We start from the raw sequence: 17,796 nt of genomic DNA, 5'->3' as shown, positions 1-17,796 counted from the left end.
AGGGTGGACCCTGCTTAGCAAAGAGGACAATTCATGATTGTGACCACAAGACCAGCTCTCCGTTCTCAGAACTCAATCTGCCTTGGTGCCCGGCAGTCAGCGCTCAGAGTGGGGAGGAGTTGAGAGAGGAACCAGCCGCGTGCCCAGAGGTGACCGGCGGCCCCCTGCCTGCCCCAGGGGGAGGTGAGAGGAGGTGGGGCACTACCACCTGAGTGCCCCTGGGGGTGATGCAGCAGCTGCCCCCTGGCCAGCTCACTCCCCGGGCTTGACGGTCATGGCCACGTTTGCTACACCCCTGTGCAGAGGGCTGGCCGGCCGGCCGGCTGGGAGGATGCCTTCAGTCTGGAGAGCGTACAGAAGAGGCCAGGGCACCCAGCAAGCCGCTGCGACCTGCCTGGGCCAAAGAGCCTGGTGGTTTTGTCTCCCGGAGAAGAACTCTGGGGCTCAAGAGGGAGCTGGCTGGCTCTCTCTCTCTAACTAGAAGATTACTATCCAACCTTGCTTTAAAAAAATCCGAGGCAGCATGCATGCATAATCAAAACCAGTAGAAAGTATTCAAATACAACAATATATTGCAGTATATTGCAATGAATTGCTGTATATATACTTAATATTAGCAGCCAGCAATAAAATGAACATACGTGTGTAAATCACAGCAAGATCCTCAGTCAGTTGGGGCAAGGGAACAAAAGCCTGCTTAAAAAACCATGGCCATCGGTTGCTTAACAGAACCGAAGAAGAGCCCTGCTGCAGGATCAGGCCCCTCAAGGAGGCCCCTCCAGTCCAGCCTCCTGTTTCCCACAGTGGCTCCCACCAGATGCCGCCTCTGGGGAGCCCCCAGGCAGGGAGGGGTTGAGGGCTTGCCGTCTGGGATGTAGCAGCGGCATCTTGCCTCGGAGGCTGGAGGGGGCCCACAGCCACCAGCCCAGTAGCCCTTGACAGACTAGAGGTGACCTTGCCTGGCGGAAGGGCTGCCTGCCTTGGTGATGCCCCCTCCCTCTTCCTCAAGGGGTGGCTGAAGGGGTTTCTTCTTCCAGCGACTGGCAAGGGGCTGCCCGCCACAAGCAACACAGATTCTGGCTCAGCCACCAGAACCTCTGGCTGGGATGCTGAAGTTCAACATGTAGCTGGGCTTTTGGGGGGGGGATTTCCTCCCTCCTCCTTCGGGGGGCCTCACCCCCACCCAGTGCCTTGTCTACCTCGGCTGGTGGCAAGAGAAGAGAGGAGAGCTTGCCCCTGAGGCGTACAGGCCTCTCTTGCTGGGCTGGCAGCCAGGGGCGGGGGGAGGCGACAGCAGCTTGTGTCTGTGTGTGCCTTGTCTGGAGCGGTGTTTGCCCTGGTTCCTGGCCCCTGGGGGGGGGGCGCTCTGCAAACAGGGCCAGGCAGAGCTCATCCTTGCCGCAGACAGGGCTCTCTGCCTGCCCCGCCCGCCACTGACCTCCCTGCTCAGCTGGATGGAAACAGAGATGCCTGCAAGGAGATGCGGGCCTCCTTCCGGGCCAGGGATGGCGGGGACCAGCCCCCCCCCGCCCCGCCCCGCCCCGGCTGGTGGTGGCTTGGTGGCAGCCCAGCTGGGAGCTCTTCTGGGCCACCAGCAGCAGCAGCCAGGAGTCAGGGTCCCTTTTTCTTTTCTCCGCCTCCCCCTCTTCTGCTGTTTTATTGGCAGTTTTGGGTTTTTTTAAGGGCATTTCACAGCATTCCCATTGAAGGAATTGACAGCCGCGCCTCTTCTTCTTTTCTCTACATGCTCATCAAAAGGAGCCATCAGAACTGGTGGCAAGGGCAGGTGGGAGAGGCCGGGGGCTGCATCAGCCCCCTGGAGAGAGAGGCAGAGAGTCCGTGGGGTGGGGGGACTGTAGAGCCAGTGAGTCCCTTCAAGAGGTGCAAGGGGCAGGCGGCCACAGGAAGCTTACTACGCTGGGGAAAGGAGGAGCCCCAGAGTTGGAAGAAGGTCTTGAGGCGCTTCAGTCCCGGCTGCCTCGGCCATCGGGGCGGGGCTGGAGCTCAGTGGTAGAGGAGCCTTTGCTTGCTGGGCACACAGAAGCTCCCCGGTTCCCTCCCTGGCTGCATCTCCAGGTAGGGCTGCCAGCGACCCCGGATGCTGCAACCTGGGAGAGCCGCTGCCAGTCAGTGGGGACAGTGCTGAGCTAGAGGTGTGTCAATCAATGGGGCAGCAGTCAGGAACAGGAACACAGCAACACAACACAAGGGGGGCATAGGAACACAGGGAGTCAGGCCTTTGGTCCATCTAACTCAGTATTGTCTACCCAGACGGGCAGCAGCTCCTCCAAGGTTGCAGGCAGGAAGCTCGCTCCGCCCTATCTTGGAGATGCTGCCAGGGAGGGAACCGGGAACCTGGATGCTCTTCCCAGAGCGGCAGCTCCATCCCCTGCTGAGGGGGATCTCTTGCAGTGCTGCTCACACTTCTAGTCTCCCTTTCATATGCAACCAGGGTGGTCCCTGCTGAGCTTAAGGGGACAAGTCCTGCTGGCGACCACCAGACCAGCTCTCCTTCTGGCAGGTACAGACTTAGGGAACAACAGCTGCTGGGAAGTGCTTGTTATTACCGAATGAAGTAGGAACAGCAGGAGGGACTCGGATGGCTGTTTATTTCAAATATTTATATCCCGCGTGCCTCCAGCACACTGCGGCTCAGGGCGGCTTACAGTAAAGGCGTCAAAACATAATATCCGCAATAAAACAAGTGGGCTTCTCTCATAAAAGTCTGTGGTTATACAGTCGTGCCTTGCCAGCCGTGAGGGTTCTGTTCCTGGAAACCCTGGCAGTTGGCGAATTCACGGTTGGAGAGCGATTGATTTCAAAACAGGAGGTTGGGGGTGGGGCATCATGGTCGCACAGCAGCCGGAAAAAGGTACAAAATGGAAAGAATCCCCCCTGACCACCAGAAATGACCCCCCAATCCCCCCCCATCCCCCCGTGCCCCTGGAAATGACCTCCCAAAATTACCCCCCCCCCCGGAATTTCAAAAGAAAACTGCCAAACCGCTGATACTCGGGTGAGCGCAGTCACAATTTCCCAGTCGCGGATACTCAAATCCACGATTGGGAAAACCGTAATAGGCTCGGGACGACGGTATACTCCTGCTTGACCCTCTAATGAGTGCCAACCCCACTAGGAACTTGGTGGCAGCACTTTAGGAAGGTCACCCAGCAGAGTCAGTGCGGCAGGAACAAACAGAACAGCAAGAAGGGCGTTTGCAGCAAGGAGTGAGGCCTGAAACCTCCATAGCAATAGCAATAGCACTTACATTTATATACCGCTTTATAGCTGGAGCTCTCTAAGCGGTTTACAATGATTTAGCATATTGCCCCCCCCAACATTCTGGGTACTCATTTTACCGACCTCGGAAGGATGGAAGGCTGAGTCAACCTTGTCCATGTCCCCTGGACTTTGCTGCCCAGGCATGGAAGCGCTGGGGAGAGAAGTCTGGACTGTGTCTGGACCTAGCTAGCCTTACGGGGAGAGGAAGAGTGAAGCTGCTATCCTGCCTTATAGGCGGGAACCAGAATGTCCCACTGCTTCCTTCTGGCTTGGAATGCAATAGCCACTGGAGTGACTGTTCTAAAGCAGAGCCCGTGCAAATCTCTCTCCCCTTTTCTCCTCCAAGGTCGTATAGTCCATGCAGAAGCCTTAAACAATCTCAGAGCCTAGGAGTGAAGGCAGTGCAGGATGGTGGTGAATCTGACGGCGGTGAGGATGTCCTAAGCCTGACCTTGGGACCGCCGAATCTTGGCGTGTGTGGAGTGGGGGGGCTGGCTCGGGGACAGGGCCTGCACCACCCCTGGCTGGCCCTTGCGCTGCTAAGCAAATCCACTGCATTGTGGAGCCGCCTGCAACGGGCTGCCAGGGTCACTGGCGGAGAAACAGGCGGAGACTGGACCCGGCGGCCGGTTGCTTGTTCTGTACAACAGGAGTACCCTGAAGCCGGCAGGCAAGGGTGGAAGTAAGGTTTGCAAGCCAAAGAAGAGTAAGCTCTGTCCCTTAGCATGTGTTGTTATGAAAGAAGAGGCCTACAAACCTCGGCTGCCTGGGGGGTGAAGCTGTGCCAGCCATGCAGCCGGTTCCAGCACAACAAGGTCAGCCTCCTTTGAATGCAGTGCAGACCAGTGAGCAAAGCCTTGACCGTGGAGCCGATACTGCCTCTGTGTGTGTGTGTGTGTGTGTGCGCGCGCACGCGTACTTGTTGCCAGAACCTAAGGGGTATACTCGTGGGTCAAATGGGCCGTAACCCAGAATTTGGCTTTAAAAAGCCAAATCTGGCAACAAATCAGGGTGAAAGATGCTTGGCAGGAAACTGAGGTAGGTCCCAGGGTAGAACTAGCGAGGAGGACCCCAAAGTGAAGGGTTCCTCTAGCACCGGCAGAATCACTGGAGCAGGAACTTGCCAGCCTACAAGTGAGAGGCATCATTGCCCCAGTAGACACCAGCACAGCATGGATCTGGTCACATTGTAAAACCCTCAGGAAAAGTGCAGATGGTGGGTCTTGACCCTAAACTGAACGCGAAAGTACAGCCATTACCCACTGCCTACCATTGAAGATGATGTATGGTCCTGAGCGAAAAGTGTCCTCCGTATTTGATGTGTAAAAAAATGGATTCTGGCATATCGAGCTGGACTCGGATTCAAGTTCTGTGACCACTTTTGCAGCTCCTTTTGGCAGACCCCGTTGGCTCGGGATGCCAGGGGGCGAAGGCCCTGCTCCAGAAGTGTGCCAGCACAGGCTGAACCAGGAGCCAGAGAATATATATCCCAGGCCTAAAGATCATTGTGGAGGACATCCTAACTGTGGGAGAAGGAGATGGAGAAATAGATGCAGCAAGGGATCATGACCCAAAATGGAGCCTCTTTTTGGAGCAATGCAGGGAAAGCAATATTAGACTGAACCCAGACAAGGTCAGACTAAGAATCAAGGAAGTGCCTTACACGGGACATCTGTTGACAGCAGAAAACTGATCCCAGAAAAGCTGAACAGTTCAGCAGATGCCAGGACCCGTGGATGTGAACGGAGTCTCCAGATCCTTAGGAGTGGCAAAGTACCTAGCAAAGTTTTGCAAAGGGCTAGCTGGTCACTGTGACCGGGCAGACTGAGCATGTCCAACCGGACCATAAGCCACTGGAAACCATTGTGCAGAAGCCATTACTGAGTGCCCCAAAGAGGCTTCAGAGAATGCTCATACGGCTTCAGAACTATGATGTGCATCTCCAGTACCACCAGGCCAATTTCTTTTACTGGCAGACACATTAAGCAGAGCTTACCTCAGAAAGGCCAGTGCAGTGAGTTCAGTAGAGAAGGACATAGAATCAATAAATACGTTGCAGTATCTACCCATTTCTCATCCCCATTTGCAGGCAATACAGGAAGGCACAGCCCAGGAAAAGAGCCTACAGATAGTCAAGCATGTTATCTTTGAGGGTTGGCCAGAGCAAAAGAATGAACTACCAGCAGGCTTGACAGACAGGGCTTCTACCCCGAATCTCCTTCGGGAGAGAGAGTGTGTGTTCACACACCAGCCAGACTTACTCCAAAGTCCCTTCACGATCCTTGGACCAACTCCACACACATGTCGGGCTTTGTCTTGCGAATTCTAGCTTATCTTGGCATATTTCCTGGTTTTTAAAATGCTGGTTTTAAGCTACTTTTTCTGAAAACCCAGCAAATAAGCAAATAAGGAGAGGTACTGAAGTAGAATCATTAGCATGATAAGAGGGATACTCTCTTTAGAAATGCAGATATAGCTCTTTAGAAAGCTCTCTCCCCTCCCATTGGCTAGAAGGAAAACACTTATGTGAACTTGCATCAAAAGCAACCCCAAGAGCAGCAGGGAGGGGCTGCTTCCCTCCATGCTGCGAGTGTCCTTCGAAGTGGCTTAGCTCAACATTTACCCCGCAGCATGAAGCCCTGTGCCAATAACTCCCTGGAGAGGCAGTACCTTACTCGGCAATGAGGGAGGAGCTCAGTGTTCACGATGGGATTCTTTTCTGGGGTAACACAGAGCTATCATCTCTGCAATATTACACTAGTAGACTATTACTCCAGTTTGGGGGAGATAGATCCACTACCACATCTCAGACAATAATAGAGCAACTAAAGTGCCATTTTGCTTGCTAAGTAATAGCAGATACTCTGTTCTCAGATAATGGACCACAATTTGCGTTGGCAGAATTCAGAGCATTTCAGACTCAATGGGAATTTGATCACCAGACAACTTTACCTGCTTATCCCAAGAGTAATGGGAATCCGCTGTCAAAATGGCTAAGAGAATTCTGACTAAAGCCAAGGAACCTGGGACTGATGCATATCTAGCCATCCTGGACCACCAAAACAACCATTCACAAAGATTGAACAGGAGCCCAACACAGGGTCTGATGGGTCTATGGACAGAATTTTTACTGCCTGTGCAAAGCGACTTACTATAGCCAGAGGGCCGCAGCAGATGAGTTGAACTTTGAACAGAACAGAAATAAGGACCAGCCCCTTATTACAAGAAGTCACCCAAGGACTGACCCAAACTCCAAATGGGTGAGCAAGTTCGGATCCCACCAATGGGCCAACAGAATAAAGAGTGGCAGAAAGCTGAGGTCCAAAGACAAGTGAACACACGATCCTTTGAGGTGATGCCTCCGGACTGCCACATCTTGAGAAGAAATTGAAGACACTTGTGGAGCAGCAGCCAGCCTAGAGTGGAAGCAGCTGGAGAGAGTGAGGGGAGGCCACTCCAGGAGGGAAAGGACTCCACTCCACGATTTGAATCTCCAGCTGGAGTCAATCCGGATACCCCTGCCCAGGTGCACAAGAGGATGGCAGGCTCATCTTGGTCTCCTTCAGACGCCAGCCCTCGCCTGGAAGGAATGACCTCTCCTCCTCTAGCTAAACGGATCAGGACTCAGGTAGGTAGACAGGTTCAGAGACCACACCGCCTAAGAGATGATAAGCCTATTTACACAAGCAGCCCAACCCAAGCTAGGGCAGCCCGGCCTGGGTGCTTGGACTGCTCCTGTGCAGCATGGGGAGCGAGCCCCATCCCAGTGCTGCTCTCCCACCCAACCCAACCTTTAACCCCAACCTTTAGCTGAGGTAAAACGGACCTGAGGTTCATTTAACCTTGGCAGGCAATCACAGGAACCATCACTGCTGGGTTAAAAGGCTTCTCTCCAGCCTGCTGACATTCCTAGCAGTGGCTGCGCCGAGCGCGGCAAATGCTCTAATGCGAGCATCTGGGAGTGGGAGGGGGTGCGTGGCACAGCAAAGACAACCATGGCTGCTGCTCATCTGCCAGGGAAGGCAGGTGCGTTACTGCCTTCCCTGCAGCCCTATGTCAATGTTATAACAGATGCAGAATGATATCAGTATGCTGATGACACCCAAATCTATTTCTCCTTATCTTCATCATCATCATCAGGAAATGGCATTCACTCCCTAAATGCCTGCCTACAGGCAGTAATGGGCTGGATGAGGGACAACAAATTGAAGCGGAATCCAAGCAAGACCGAGGTGCTCATTGTGGGGGATCGGAATTTGAGGGATGAGTTAGATCTTCCTGTGCTGGATGGGGCTACACTCCCCCGGAAGGAACAGGTACGCAGCTTGGGAGTGCTCTTGAATCCAGGCCTCACTCTGGTATCCCAGGTGGAGGCTGTGGCCAGGAGCACTTTCCAAAAACTTCGGTTGATTCAACAGCTGTGTCCATTCCTTGAAGAGAACAATCTCAAAATGGTGCATCAGCTGGTAGCCTCCCATTACAATGCTCTCTATGTGGGGCTGCCTTTGTACGTTGTTTGGAAACTTCCATTACTTCAAAATGAGGCAGGCAGACTGGTCTCTTGGGTGACCCGGATAGACCATATTATTACACCTGTTTTCAAAAAGTTGCTTTGGCTGCCAATATGCTTCTGGGCAAAACTACAAAGTGCTGGTTATCACCTTGACAGCCCTGAACTACCTTAGAGAGCGCCTTCTTCTGCATGATCCCCAGGTCCATCTCCAGTTACCACCGGCATGTCTGGTGGCAACTCGGACCCGGGCCCTCTCTGTGGCTGCCTTGGGCCTGTGCAATCCACTCCTGGCAGATCTCCTTAGTTTGGGCTCATTGTTGGCCTTCAAGAGAGCCCTGAAGACTTTCTTGTTTGGCCTGGTCTTCCAAGGTTTATAAATTGTTCTTAAGTATTCTTGATTGGTTTTAAATGGCTCTGAATGGTTTTAAATTTGTTTTTACATTGTTTTAAGCAGTTTGTTTTAAATGGTGTCTATTTCTGATTTTTACCGGTTGCGCACTGCCCAGAGCTCTTGGATGGGGTGGTATAGAGATGAAATAAATAAATAAATAAATGATAGCTATAAAAAGGAAAGGTGGATCCATGTATATGGAATTAAGTAGGAGAGGAGGGGCTGCAGTCAGGAGCAATAACACAGCAGCGTGGGCAGGGTGGGGGAGAGCCAGCCAGAGGGAAGAGCTGTTAGGAAGTGCTTGTCCTTCCAGGCCTCAGGGACTCGGGTGGATGTTGAAGCCGACTGGTGTGGAGTGCTCCTGCTTGGTCCTGTCAGGAGGGCCAACCCCACTGGGAACAAGAGGGGCCAAGGAAGGCTCTGACTCGGCACAGGGCAGCTTCCTTGGTCGAGAAGAGACCAGCTTGGCTACTGATTCCAGCTCCACGGCTGCAAGGCCCAGCTGGTGGCCCTGCCCTCCCTGGGCTGCATGACCCCTGCCTTCGGTCATGTGGTCCTTTGGGCCACCAGCAGCCCGGCACCTCCGGCTAAGGACGAAGGCTGCCCCCGCCCCCCCCCCCCGGAGTTGCTTTTGCGTCCGCCTGTCTGTTTCGTCATTCTGCAAACCTTCTGCGCTTTGCTGAAGCCCCCCTTTGGCTGGAAGTAGATGAGAGACCGAGATGAACCCTGGCTTCTCCCCACGTCCGTCCCTGAGTAAAGAAGCATCGCCGTTTTGCTTCTGGATGTGCGGGAACTCGGCAGGCTGTGACGAGCGGCCGGCCCCCCTTGGCCTAGTTGGGCATTGCAGAGCGGGTTGCTCTCAGTGCCTGCATCCAGACCGGGGGGGGGGGGCAGCATTCTGGCCTGGCCAGGCTGAGGCGTGTGCCCTGCTGAGGTGGGAGCCAGCATCATGAAAGGGATGAGGGAGGGCTCTCTCTTATTCATCTGTCCCATGCAGACACCGGCATTCAAGGCGGTTTACAAATTAAGATATGAAAACAGCAAAAGGCTGCATCAGATAAAAGGAGGATTCTCTCTGGCCAGAGCTGGTGGCCCCTCCAGGGCGGTTCCCACACAGGGCTTTGAATCTGAAAGCCCTTTAGCTGGCCTCTCCTCCGGAATGGAGCTGGGGCTGCAGTGGGTTCACGTATCCGGCAGATTTTCCTGCGCACGATGGAGGGGAGCCCTTCACACGCAATTCGGGGGTTTCATTGCGCGTCGGACTGTAGCCCAATTGATATCTGGGGTTTAAAAAGTCCACTTTGGGGGGGCAACTTGGAGTTTGCAGTAAAGCCTGGTGGTTAAGCCTGCTGTGTGTTTGTGAAGGACGGACGCCCAGGAGCGGAAGTGCTGAGCTCCCCCCACCGGTGGGTCCTGCTTCTTCCTTCCCTTCCAGGCAAGTGGACCAGGGAAGGGGGAGAGAAATGGCCCTTTGCCCCAGGACACTTCCCGGCAGGGCCAAAGCCCAGGAGGGCACAAAGCTGGCACCTGCCCAGGCAAACCTTTGGGGTGGGGCTCAGATCCTTTAGTCATGGAAACAAATGGGATTCACACTAGCCATGACTCACTTGCCGATGCCCGTGGTGTGTGATCGTGACTCATTTCGCCATGACTAAGGAGCGGCCTTCTACACAGCCACGCTTCTCCCCTCCGGCCTCTCTCCCATGACCCTCCCCACCCCACGAGGCTGCTCTTTCCCTGCCTACCTGGAGCCCCTGAAGAAGGATTAGCTGGTATTTGCTGAGCCATATCCGCTGAAGAGGAGATAACAAGGACAGGCTCTGCCTGGCTGGCTGCAGGTTCAGGTAGTGTTTGCCGAGGGGGAAGATGCACATCCCAGGAGGTAGTGTTTACGTGGGCCAACTCACATTTGAACTGTATGGTGCAACTTTGGAGATACCCAGAACTCTTTCTTAGGCTGCTGAATGCTCAAGGAAGGGGGCAGAGAAGGGAAAATAGCTCTTTGGGGCATTTGTCTGGTTACTCTAGTGTGTCATGGAAAAGGAGCCCTGATCTCACAGATGTCCACCCCACCCCACCCCTCCCCTCCCTGCAATTGCACAACTCAAACAGACCCTTCTGGCCTGCACTTGATTTGCAGCAAGAGTGTTGTCTGAACTAGCTCTGAGAAGGCAAAAGACAGAAGAGCGAGAAGTTGCCTCCTGCAGAGTCAGGCCATTGGTCCAGCTAGCTCAGGGTTGTCTACACTGGCTGGCAGTGTCTGCTCTGCAGGGTTTCATGTAGAGGGAGGAGAGCTAGTCTTGTAGTAAAGTTGTGCCCTCGAGTTGGTGTTGACTCCTGGTGACCACAGAGCCCTGTGGTTTTCCTGGTAGAATACAGGAGGGGTTGACCATGGCCTCCTCCGGCGCAGTATGAGATAATGATGCCTTCCAGCACCTTCCTCTATCGCTGCTGCCTGAGATAGGTGTTTCTCTAGTCTGGGAAACAGACCAACGGGGACTCGAACCAGCAACCTCTTGCTTGCTCGGCAAGTCATTTCCAACAGCATGCTGGCCCTGCAAATGGCGTCTGCAAGCAGATTCTGATTCCCCAGGGACTGGAGGTTTTCTCTTCTGGATCAGGCTTTATAAAACTGCTTCTCCGAAGCGAGTGAGCAGAATGGCCAGCTTTGGAGTCTTCTCCTTTCACCGTGGGTGGGGGTGTGTGGGGGGTGTGTGCCTCCCGTGGGCCTTCTGAGGTCTCCAAAGTGTCAGTGCCAGCCCCAAACTGAGGCTCCCTCTCTTCTTCTGTCCCTGCAGGGCCGGAGTCCATCAGCCTGCCTGCCTCGCCCGGGGGCAGTGGGGGCACCTTGGTCGCTCTGCCAGGCTGCTTGCTGGACCACCCAGAAGACTGCAGCTCCCCCCTGCCCGAGCAGCCCGGCTCGCCCCTGCTGCCAGCCCAGCCTCTCTCTGTGCCTCTGCATGCCGACTGGAACACCGCTCTGGCCGAGTGGGGCCCGGCGTGGGAGGCCCACCTCTTTGGGGCCGGCGCCCTCTTTGCCCTGCTGGCCCTGCTCTCTCTGCTGGCCCTGCTGGCCCTGCCTTGCTGCTGCCCGGCCGGCTGCACCCTCTTGGCCCTGCTGCACCTGCTGCTGCTGGGGGCCGGGGGGGCCCGGGCCGTGCTGCTCTTCGGGGAGGCCTGTGGGCAGCTGGAGCTCTTCCCGGCCCTGGCCGTGCGGCTGCTGCATGAGCTGGCGCTGCCCTGCCTGACCTCGGCCTTGGCCGCCACCCTCCTGCTGCTCTCGCGGCGCCCCTGCCTCAAGCTCTCCCGCTCCGGCGGCCGGCGGCACTCCTGCCTGCTGGGGGCCCTGCTGCTGCTGCACTTCTCTGTGGCCACGGGGGCCGCCTTGGCTGCCGACCTGCTGCCCCACTTCCCCTTCCTGCTCTTGGCCTCCCGGGGGCTGTTTGCCCTCCTGGCCGCCGTCCTCTCCGCCTCCTTCCTGGTCTTCTTCTGCCTGGCGCGGGGGGAGACCGCCCAGGCCTACGACCTCAAGAGCAGCACGCTGCCGGCCTGCCGCTGCCCCTTGGCCAGTGCCCGCCAGTGGCGCCGCGCCGCCTGCACAGCCCTGCCGGCAGCCTCCTTTGGGCTGCTGAGCGCGGCCCTCCACACCTACGCCATCCTGCACGCCCTGGGCTATGGCTTGCGCCCCCAGCTCTTTGGGCCCTGGGCCTGGTGGGGGCTGCAGCTGGCGGGCCGGCTCTGTGAGGCGGGCCTGGGCCTGCCGCTGGCTCTGCTGGGCCTCTGCCCGGCCTTCTGCTCCCCCCGGGAGGCTGGCTGCCGGTGCTGCGGCCAGCTCCTCTGCCTCTCTCCGGGCCACGCCGTGGCCAAGAGCCACATCCTGCCCGGCAACTGCCAGTGGGCCCTGAACCAGCACGAGAAGCTCGTGGTCTGCGACACCATCACCCGCAGCGAGTCGGACTACCTGCCGCTCTACGGCCTGCCCGCCGGAGACCCCCGAGGGGGGCAGCTTGGCTGGGGCCGTCCCGAGGCCCGAGCCCCGTCCCTGCCCAGCATTGCCCTGGACGCCAACGACCCCACGGCCGACTTCCGCCCCCCTTCGCCCATTGATCTGCGGCGCAGCATCGACGAGGCCCTGTGCAGCGAGGGCCTCTTCCCGGGGGGCAGCGGCAGCGGCGCCCTCTATGCCTCCAGCCCCCTCTCCCTCCGCCTGGCCAGGGGGCCGTGGCTGGAGAGTGACTTCTGCCGCACCGCCTCCTGCCTGGAGTTGGCCCCTGCCTCCTCGTCCCAGGCGGAGGGGGGGCCCTCTCTGGGGGACACCAGCGGGCCCCACACCAGCCCCGGCCACTGGAGGGGCAGCAGCTGCTCCAGCTCTCCTGGCCGGCACTCCGCCACCGAAGCCTCCACCCTGGCGCTCGGCTCCAGCCCCGGGCAAGGCACCTCCACGGCCGGCAGCAGCCCCCCTCGCTCCCCCCCACCCCCAGGCCGCCAGTACTGGGCTCGGGGCCCCGTCTCCCAGGAGTCCCTGGCTTCTTCCCTGGGGCCGCAGCCCGGAGCAGACACCGCGCTCCTGCAGGAGGAATTCATGGATGTTTGCCGGCAGATTGACGCCCTCAGTGTCAGCAGCGACACCATCGACTTGTAGGGGCTGCCGGCTGGACCTCAGTGGAGGGGAGACCCCCACCCCCCACGGCCCAGGCAGACCATGGCCAGGGCACTGCAGGGGGGCACTGCTCGCGGCTGTGAGGAGGGGGGACGCCTTTGGTCTTGGCTCTGGGGCAACTCCCCGTGGGCCTTCCTGAACACCTGCAGAGCCCCAGGGATCTGCTTCCAGCAGGAAGGGGGGGGATGAGATGCCTGCCCTGCCCAGCTCCACAGGAAGGCCAGGCCCCGCTGCTGCCGCCCACGCCCCTCCCTCCCCCCCCGGCTCTGCTGAGGTCTCTGCTAGGAAGGGGGTGGCTGCTCCCCCCCACTCACCCCCCCCGCTTGTCTGCAACAAGATTTTGCCCCTGTTAGTAGCAACGGAAGTGAATACCCCCCCAGTTCTGTGTCACTGAATCCCAAGCGAAGGGTGGTGGTTCCCCCCCCCCCCCCGCAGCCAGGGCCGGGAGGGAGGAAAGGCGAGGGGCAGAGTTTGAACCCTTAAGTTATGAATAAAGATATTTTATGGACCGCGGCCTCTGGGATTCCTCCTTGGGAAGGGCCGCTGGGGGGGGGGGCAGGAGGAGCCTTCCAGTCCCAGCAACCTCCAAGGCTTCGGGGGGGGGGGGGCTCCAGACCCAGCGGGGAAACAGCCACGTCCTTTGGCACCCGCTTTGGGCAGGCTTGGCCGGGTGGGCCACGGAGGACCCCCACCGGCAAACATCACTACACTCTAGCCCCCGAGTTGCATTAGCCAGAAGTGGCCCGTCCGAACCAGTGGGGGGCACAGCCAAAGGAGGCCCAGCTGCCTCTCGCTCCCGGAACCCCACCTGCTCCTCTCCCCCCCCCCCGCCCATGCTGCCTGCAGGTTGGCTGTTCGGCTCAGGCAGAGATGTGTGGTTAACCATGCAGCTCTACCTGATGAATGGCTCTGAGCAGCACAGAACGGGGAGGGGGACGCCTGCTGGCCTGGCTGGGCTCCTTGGCGGCTTCTCTGTCCCCGCCAGTCATTGTTTAGAAGGCAGAATGAAAGGCCCACTCTCCAAAACGCCCCCCCTGCCCCCACCCCCACCCCTCAGGGCCATACAACAGGGCAGAGGATTCTTCAGACATGATCTGCTGAAAGCCAAAGGCAGGAGGAGCCTCCCTGAATGAGGAGCCAACGGAGGAGGAGGAGGAGGAAGAGGAAAGGGGCCCCCAGGAGTGGGGCCTCCAGCAGAAGCCCCCTTCCAGCATGCAGCTCTTCCAAGGGCCAGGAGAAGCAGCAGCAGCAGCAGCAGCAGCAGCATCCCCCTGGACTGGCAAGCAACCGGCTTCCCCGCCCTGCTGCTCCCCTCCCCCCCCCTGCAGGCCGCCCACTCTCCAGCCCCTGATTGAGGGCATTGATCTGGCTGGAAGACCCAGTTTCCCCACTGGGGGCTCAGGGGAGGAGGGCCTCTTTCCTCCAGGCTGTGGAGAATTAGGTGGTTCTGTCTGCTCTGCTGAGCAAGTGGAACTGGGGCCAGGCTGCCTGGCAGTGCTGAGCGTGTGCGGCAGAGGGAGGGAGGGAGGGAGGGAGAATCCCGGCCAGGAAGAGCCTGGGGACCCTTTCTGGATGTGAGCTAAATGTGGTGTCCGCCACGAAAAGGAGGGTTCCTCTGGTCATGCGCAGAGGGCACCTTCCTCCCACAGGTCTCCCAAGGACATCTGGGGTCAGGGAGGAGAGGCTCTGGTTCAGAAGGCTTAGCTTGCAGGCACCCTGGAGCCCCCATGCTGACCTTGTGAGATGGACATGGAGGGGGCCTGCAAGGGAAGGAGCACCCTTGGGATTCAGCAGGGGCCCAAGGCACCTCCTCCTCTGCCGCCACAACCGGCACCCCCAGCAGCTCCTGCCCACCCCCAGCAGCACCAAAGGCCACCCCCGACCTGGCCTTTGCTTCCCGTTTTGCTCCTGGCGCTGGGGAAGAGATGGGCCCATGATCTGCACCCCTTTGGGCCGCGCCTTGCGCCACTATTCGCGTTCTACCGGGCGCTTTCCAGATTGCCCGCTACCACAGGGGTGAAACGCTTCTGCTTGGCAGGATTGTCTTGAAAACGACCCCAGAATCTCCAACTCCTGCAGTGGGAAAATACAGCTCTTTTTCTGCAATGGACTTGCAATGCTGTAGCACTAGATCGCAAAGAGAAAGCCCGAAAGGAGGCCTCGGAAACACAGACGGCCCCTTGCTGGCAGCAGCAGCACCACAAGGACTGTGGAGTCACAACGCAGGCAGCGCGGAAGCACACCTGGCAGATCCGTAGTAGTGAGCCTGTGGTAGGGGCTCATCTTCCCTGGCCCTGGAGAGGACCCAAGAGTCCTGCCCAGGCCGGAGCAGATTGCAAGCCGGCCTGCAGGGACCCACCCAGCCCCTCAACAGGGGAGCTTTCGCCAAGGGTGAGAGACCGAGACCTTTTTGGAACAAGGAGTGCCCGGGATGCAGAGCTAGAGAGGAATCCTGGGAGGCAGGCTGGGAGGGACAGAAGCACTTGCACGGCCCCCTGAGTCCGCCTGGGGCGAGGGCTGCTGTCCAGGCTGGGCTTTCCAGTCCCCTCAGCCGGCGGCCAGGATTTGCATGCCTGGCTGCCTCTGAAAGTGAGTGTGTGGAAGCTGGCGCCAAAGGGCTAGCCGGGCACAACAGCTGGGCCTCTGTGGCTGGCCAGTGGCTCTGAAGCTCTGCCGGTGGCCAGCTGGAAGCAGGCCAGCCAGGGAGGCCGCAATGCCCAGCTCCATGCCAGGAGGCAGCCCATCAGAGCCGACCCCCTCCCAAGTGGTGCCCAGTGAAGGGGAAATCGCCGGCAGAGGGGCAGCAAGGAGGGGCTCGCGCCTGAAGGGAAGGCCACACCAGCCCACGGCCCTGAGCTGGCTCCCCGAGGAGCCAGGCTGAGCAGGACAGGATTGGCCAGAGGCCCCTTCTGCTGGCCTATCTTGAAGAGATGCCTTCGTGGGCACCACTAGCCAGCCCAAGGACACGGAGAGGCTGGTGGAAGGAATGACACCACTGGATTGCCTGGCCCACACACGGTTTCGTTGGCCCGATCCTGGGGCCACGTCTGTGGGTGAGCATGTGCGAATCGAACCATTGTGCCACCTGCACCCCTTCCCTTCGCCAGCTGCTCCTTCGCCAGGAGAAGGGGTGCAAAATCAGGGCGGGGGGCAATATGGGAAAGCCGCTAGAGAGATCAGCAGACAGACCAGTTTGCAAGGATCAGTTCGTCCAGGGATGGATGGATGGATGGTTTACGTGCCATCCAGTCGGTGTCGACTCTTAGCGACCACATAGATAGATTCTCCCCAGGATGATCCGTCTTCAGCTTGGCCTTTCAGGTCTCTCAGTGGTGTATTCATTGTTGTTGTAATTGAGTCCATCCACCTTGCTGCTGGTCGTCCTCTTCTTCTCTTTCCTTTGACTTTTCCTAGCATTACGGACTTCTCAAGGGAGCTGGATCTTTGCATAATGTGTCCAAAGTAAGATAGTTTTATCCTGGCCATTTGTGCCTCGAGTGAAAATTCTGGATTGATTTGTTCTAGGATCCATTGCTAATTTTCCTGGCTGTCCATGGTATCCTCAGAAGTCTTCTCCAGCACCAAAGTTCAAAAGTATCAATACATTTTCTATCTTGCTTCTTCAAAGTCCAGCTTTCACATCCATAGAGTGTCATAGGAAAAACCATGGTCTGAACGATTCTAATCTTTGTAGGTATAGACACGTCACGGCATCTAAATATCCTTTCCAAGGCCTTCATTGCAACCCTACCAAGTGCTAGTCTGCGGTGTATTTCTTGACTGCTGGGTCTTTTACTGTTGATGGTCGATCCTAAAAGGCAGAAGCTATCCACCACTGATAATGTCTTCATTGTCAATTCTGAGGCTGGTTGCTGTACCCACTGCCATTAGTTTAGTCTTCTTGACATTTAGTCGTAGTCCCATTTTCCCCCTGTGCTCCTTGACTTTCATTACTAGAGCTTGCAAATCATCCACATTCTCAGCTCTCAGAGTGTCCAGTATCCAGGGATACTGTAGGTGTAATGCAGACTGGGCAGACAAAGTCAGGCTCTCCACCCTAAGAACATAAGAACAGCCCTGCTGGATCAGGCCCAAGGAGGCCCATCTAGTCCAGCATCCTGTTTCACATAGTGGCCCACCAGATGCTGCTGGAAGCCACGGGCCAGAGTTGAGGGTAGGCCCTCCCTCCTGCTGTTACTCCCTGGCAACTGGGACTCAGAGGCATCCTGCCTTTGAGGCTGGAGGTGGCCTATAGCCCTCTGACTAGTAGCCGATGATAGACCTCTACTCCATGAAGTTATCCAAACCCTTCTTAAAGCCATCCAGGTTGCTGGCCATCACCACATCTTGTGGCAGAGAATTCCACAAGTTGATTATGTGTTGGGTGAAAAAATACTCCCATTTGCTGGTCCTAAATTTTCTGGCAATCAATTTCATGGGATGACCCCTGGTTCTAGTGTGATGTGAGAGAGAAGATTTTCTCTCTCTCCACTTTCTCCACCCGATGCATGATTTTATAGACCTCTATCATGTCACTCCGCAGTTATCTTTTTTCTAAACTAAAAAGCCCCAGGTGGTGTAGCCTTGCCTCATAAGGAAGGTGCTCCAGGCCCTTGATCATCTGGGTTGCCCTCTTCTGCACCTTTTCCAGTTCTACAATGTCCTTTTTGAGATGTGGTGACCAGAATTGTACGCAGTACTCCAGGTGTGGCTGCACCATCGTTTTGTATAAGGGCATTATAATAATATTAACTGTTTTATTTTCAGTCCCCTTCCTAATGATCCCTAGCATGGAATTGGCCTTTTTCACAGCTGCCGCACATTGAGTCCACACTTTCAACGAGCTGTCCACCACCACCCCAAGATCCCTCTCCTGGTCATTCACCGACAGCTTAAATCCCATCAGTGTATATTTGAAGTTAGAGTTTTTTGTCCCAATGTGCATCACTT

General features: G+C 57.1%; 1 protein-coding gene across 3 annotated transcripts in view; it reads left to right on the top strand.

Annotated features, from left to right (window-relative positions):
• Positions 1 to 13,354, top strand: part of PRRT4 (proline rich transmembrane protein 4) — a 28,003-nt gene extending 14,649 nt beyond the window's left edge. For all 3 annotated transcript variants that reach the window (XM_053258068.1, XM_053258067.1, XM_053258069.1), the window contains exon 4: positions 10,985 to 13,354. In XM_053258068.1, the coding sequence (XP_053114043.1) occupies positions 10,985 to 12,828 (1,844 nt within the window). In that variant the 3' untranslated portion in view covers positions 12,829 to 13,354. The remainder of the gene's footprint in view (positions 1 to 10,984) is intronic.
• Positions 13,355 to 17,796: the final 4,442 nt, after the last annotated feature.

This window comes from Hemicordylus capensis, chromosome 5, assembly GCF_027244095.1.
Source record: "Hemicordylus capensis ecotype Gifberg chromosome 5, rHemCap1.1.pri, whole genome shotgun sequence".
In the NCBI taxonomy this organism is placed as follows: domain Eukaryota; kingdom Metazoa; phylum Chordata; class Lepidosauria; order Squamata; family Cordylidae; genus Hemicordylus; species Hemicordylus capensis.
This window is presented reverse-complemented; position numbering and strand designations above follow the sequence as displayed.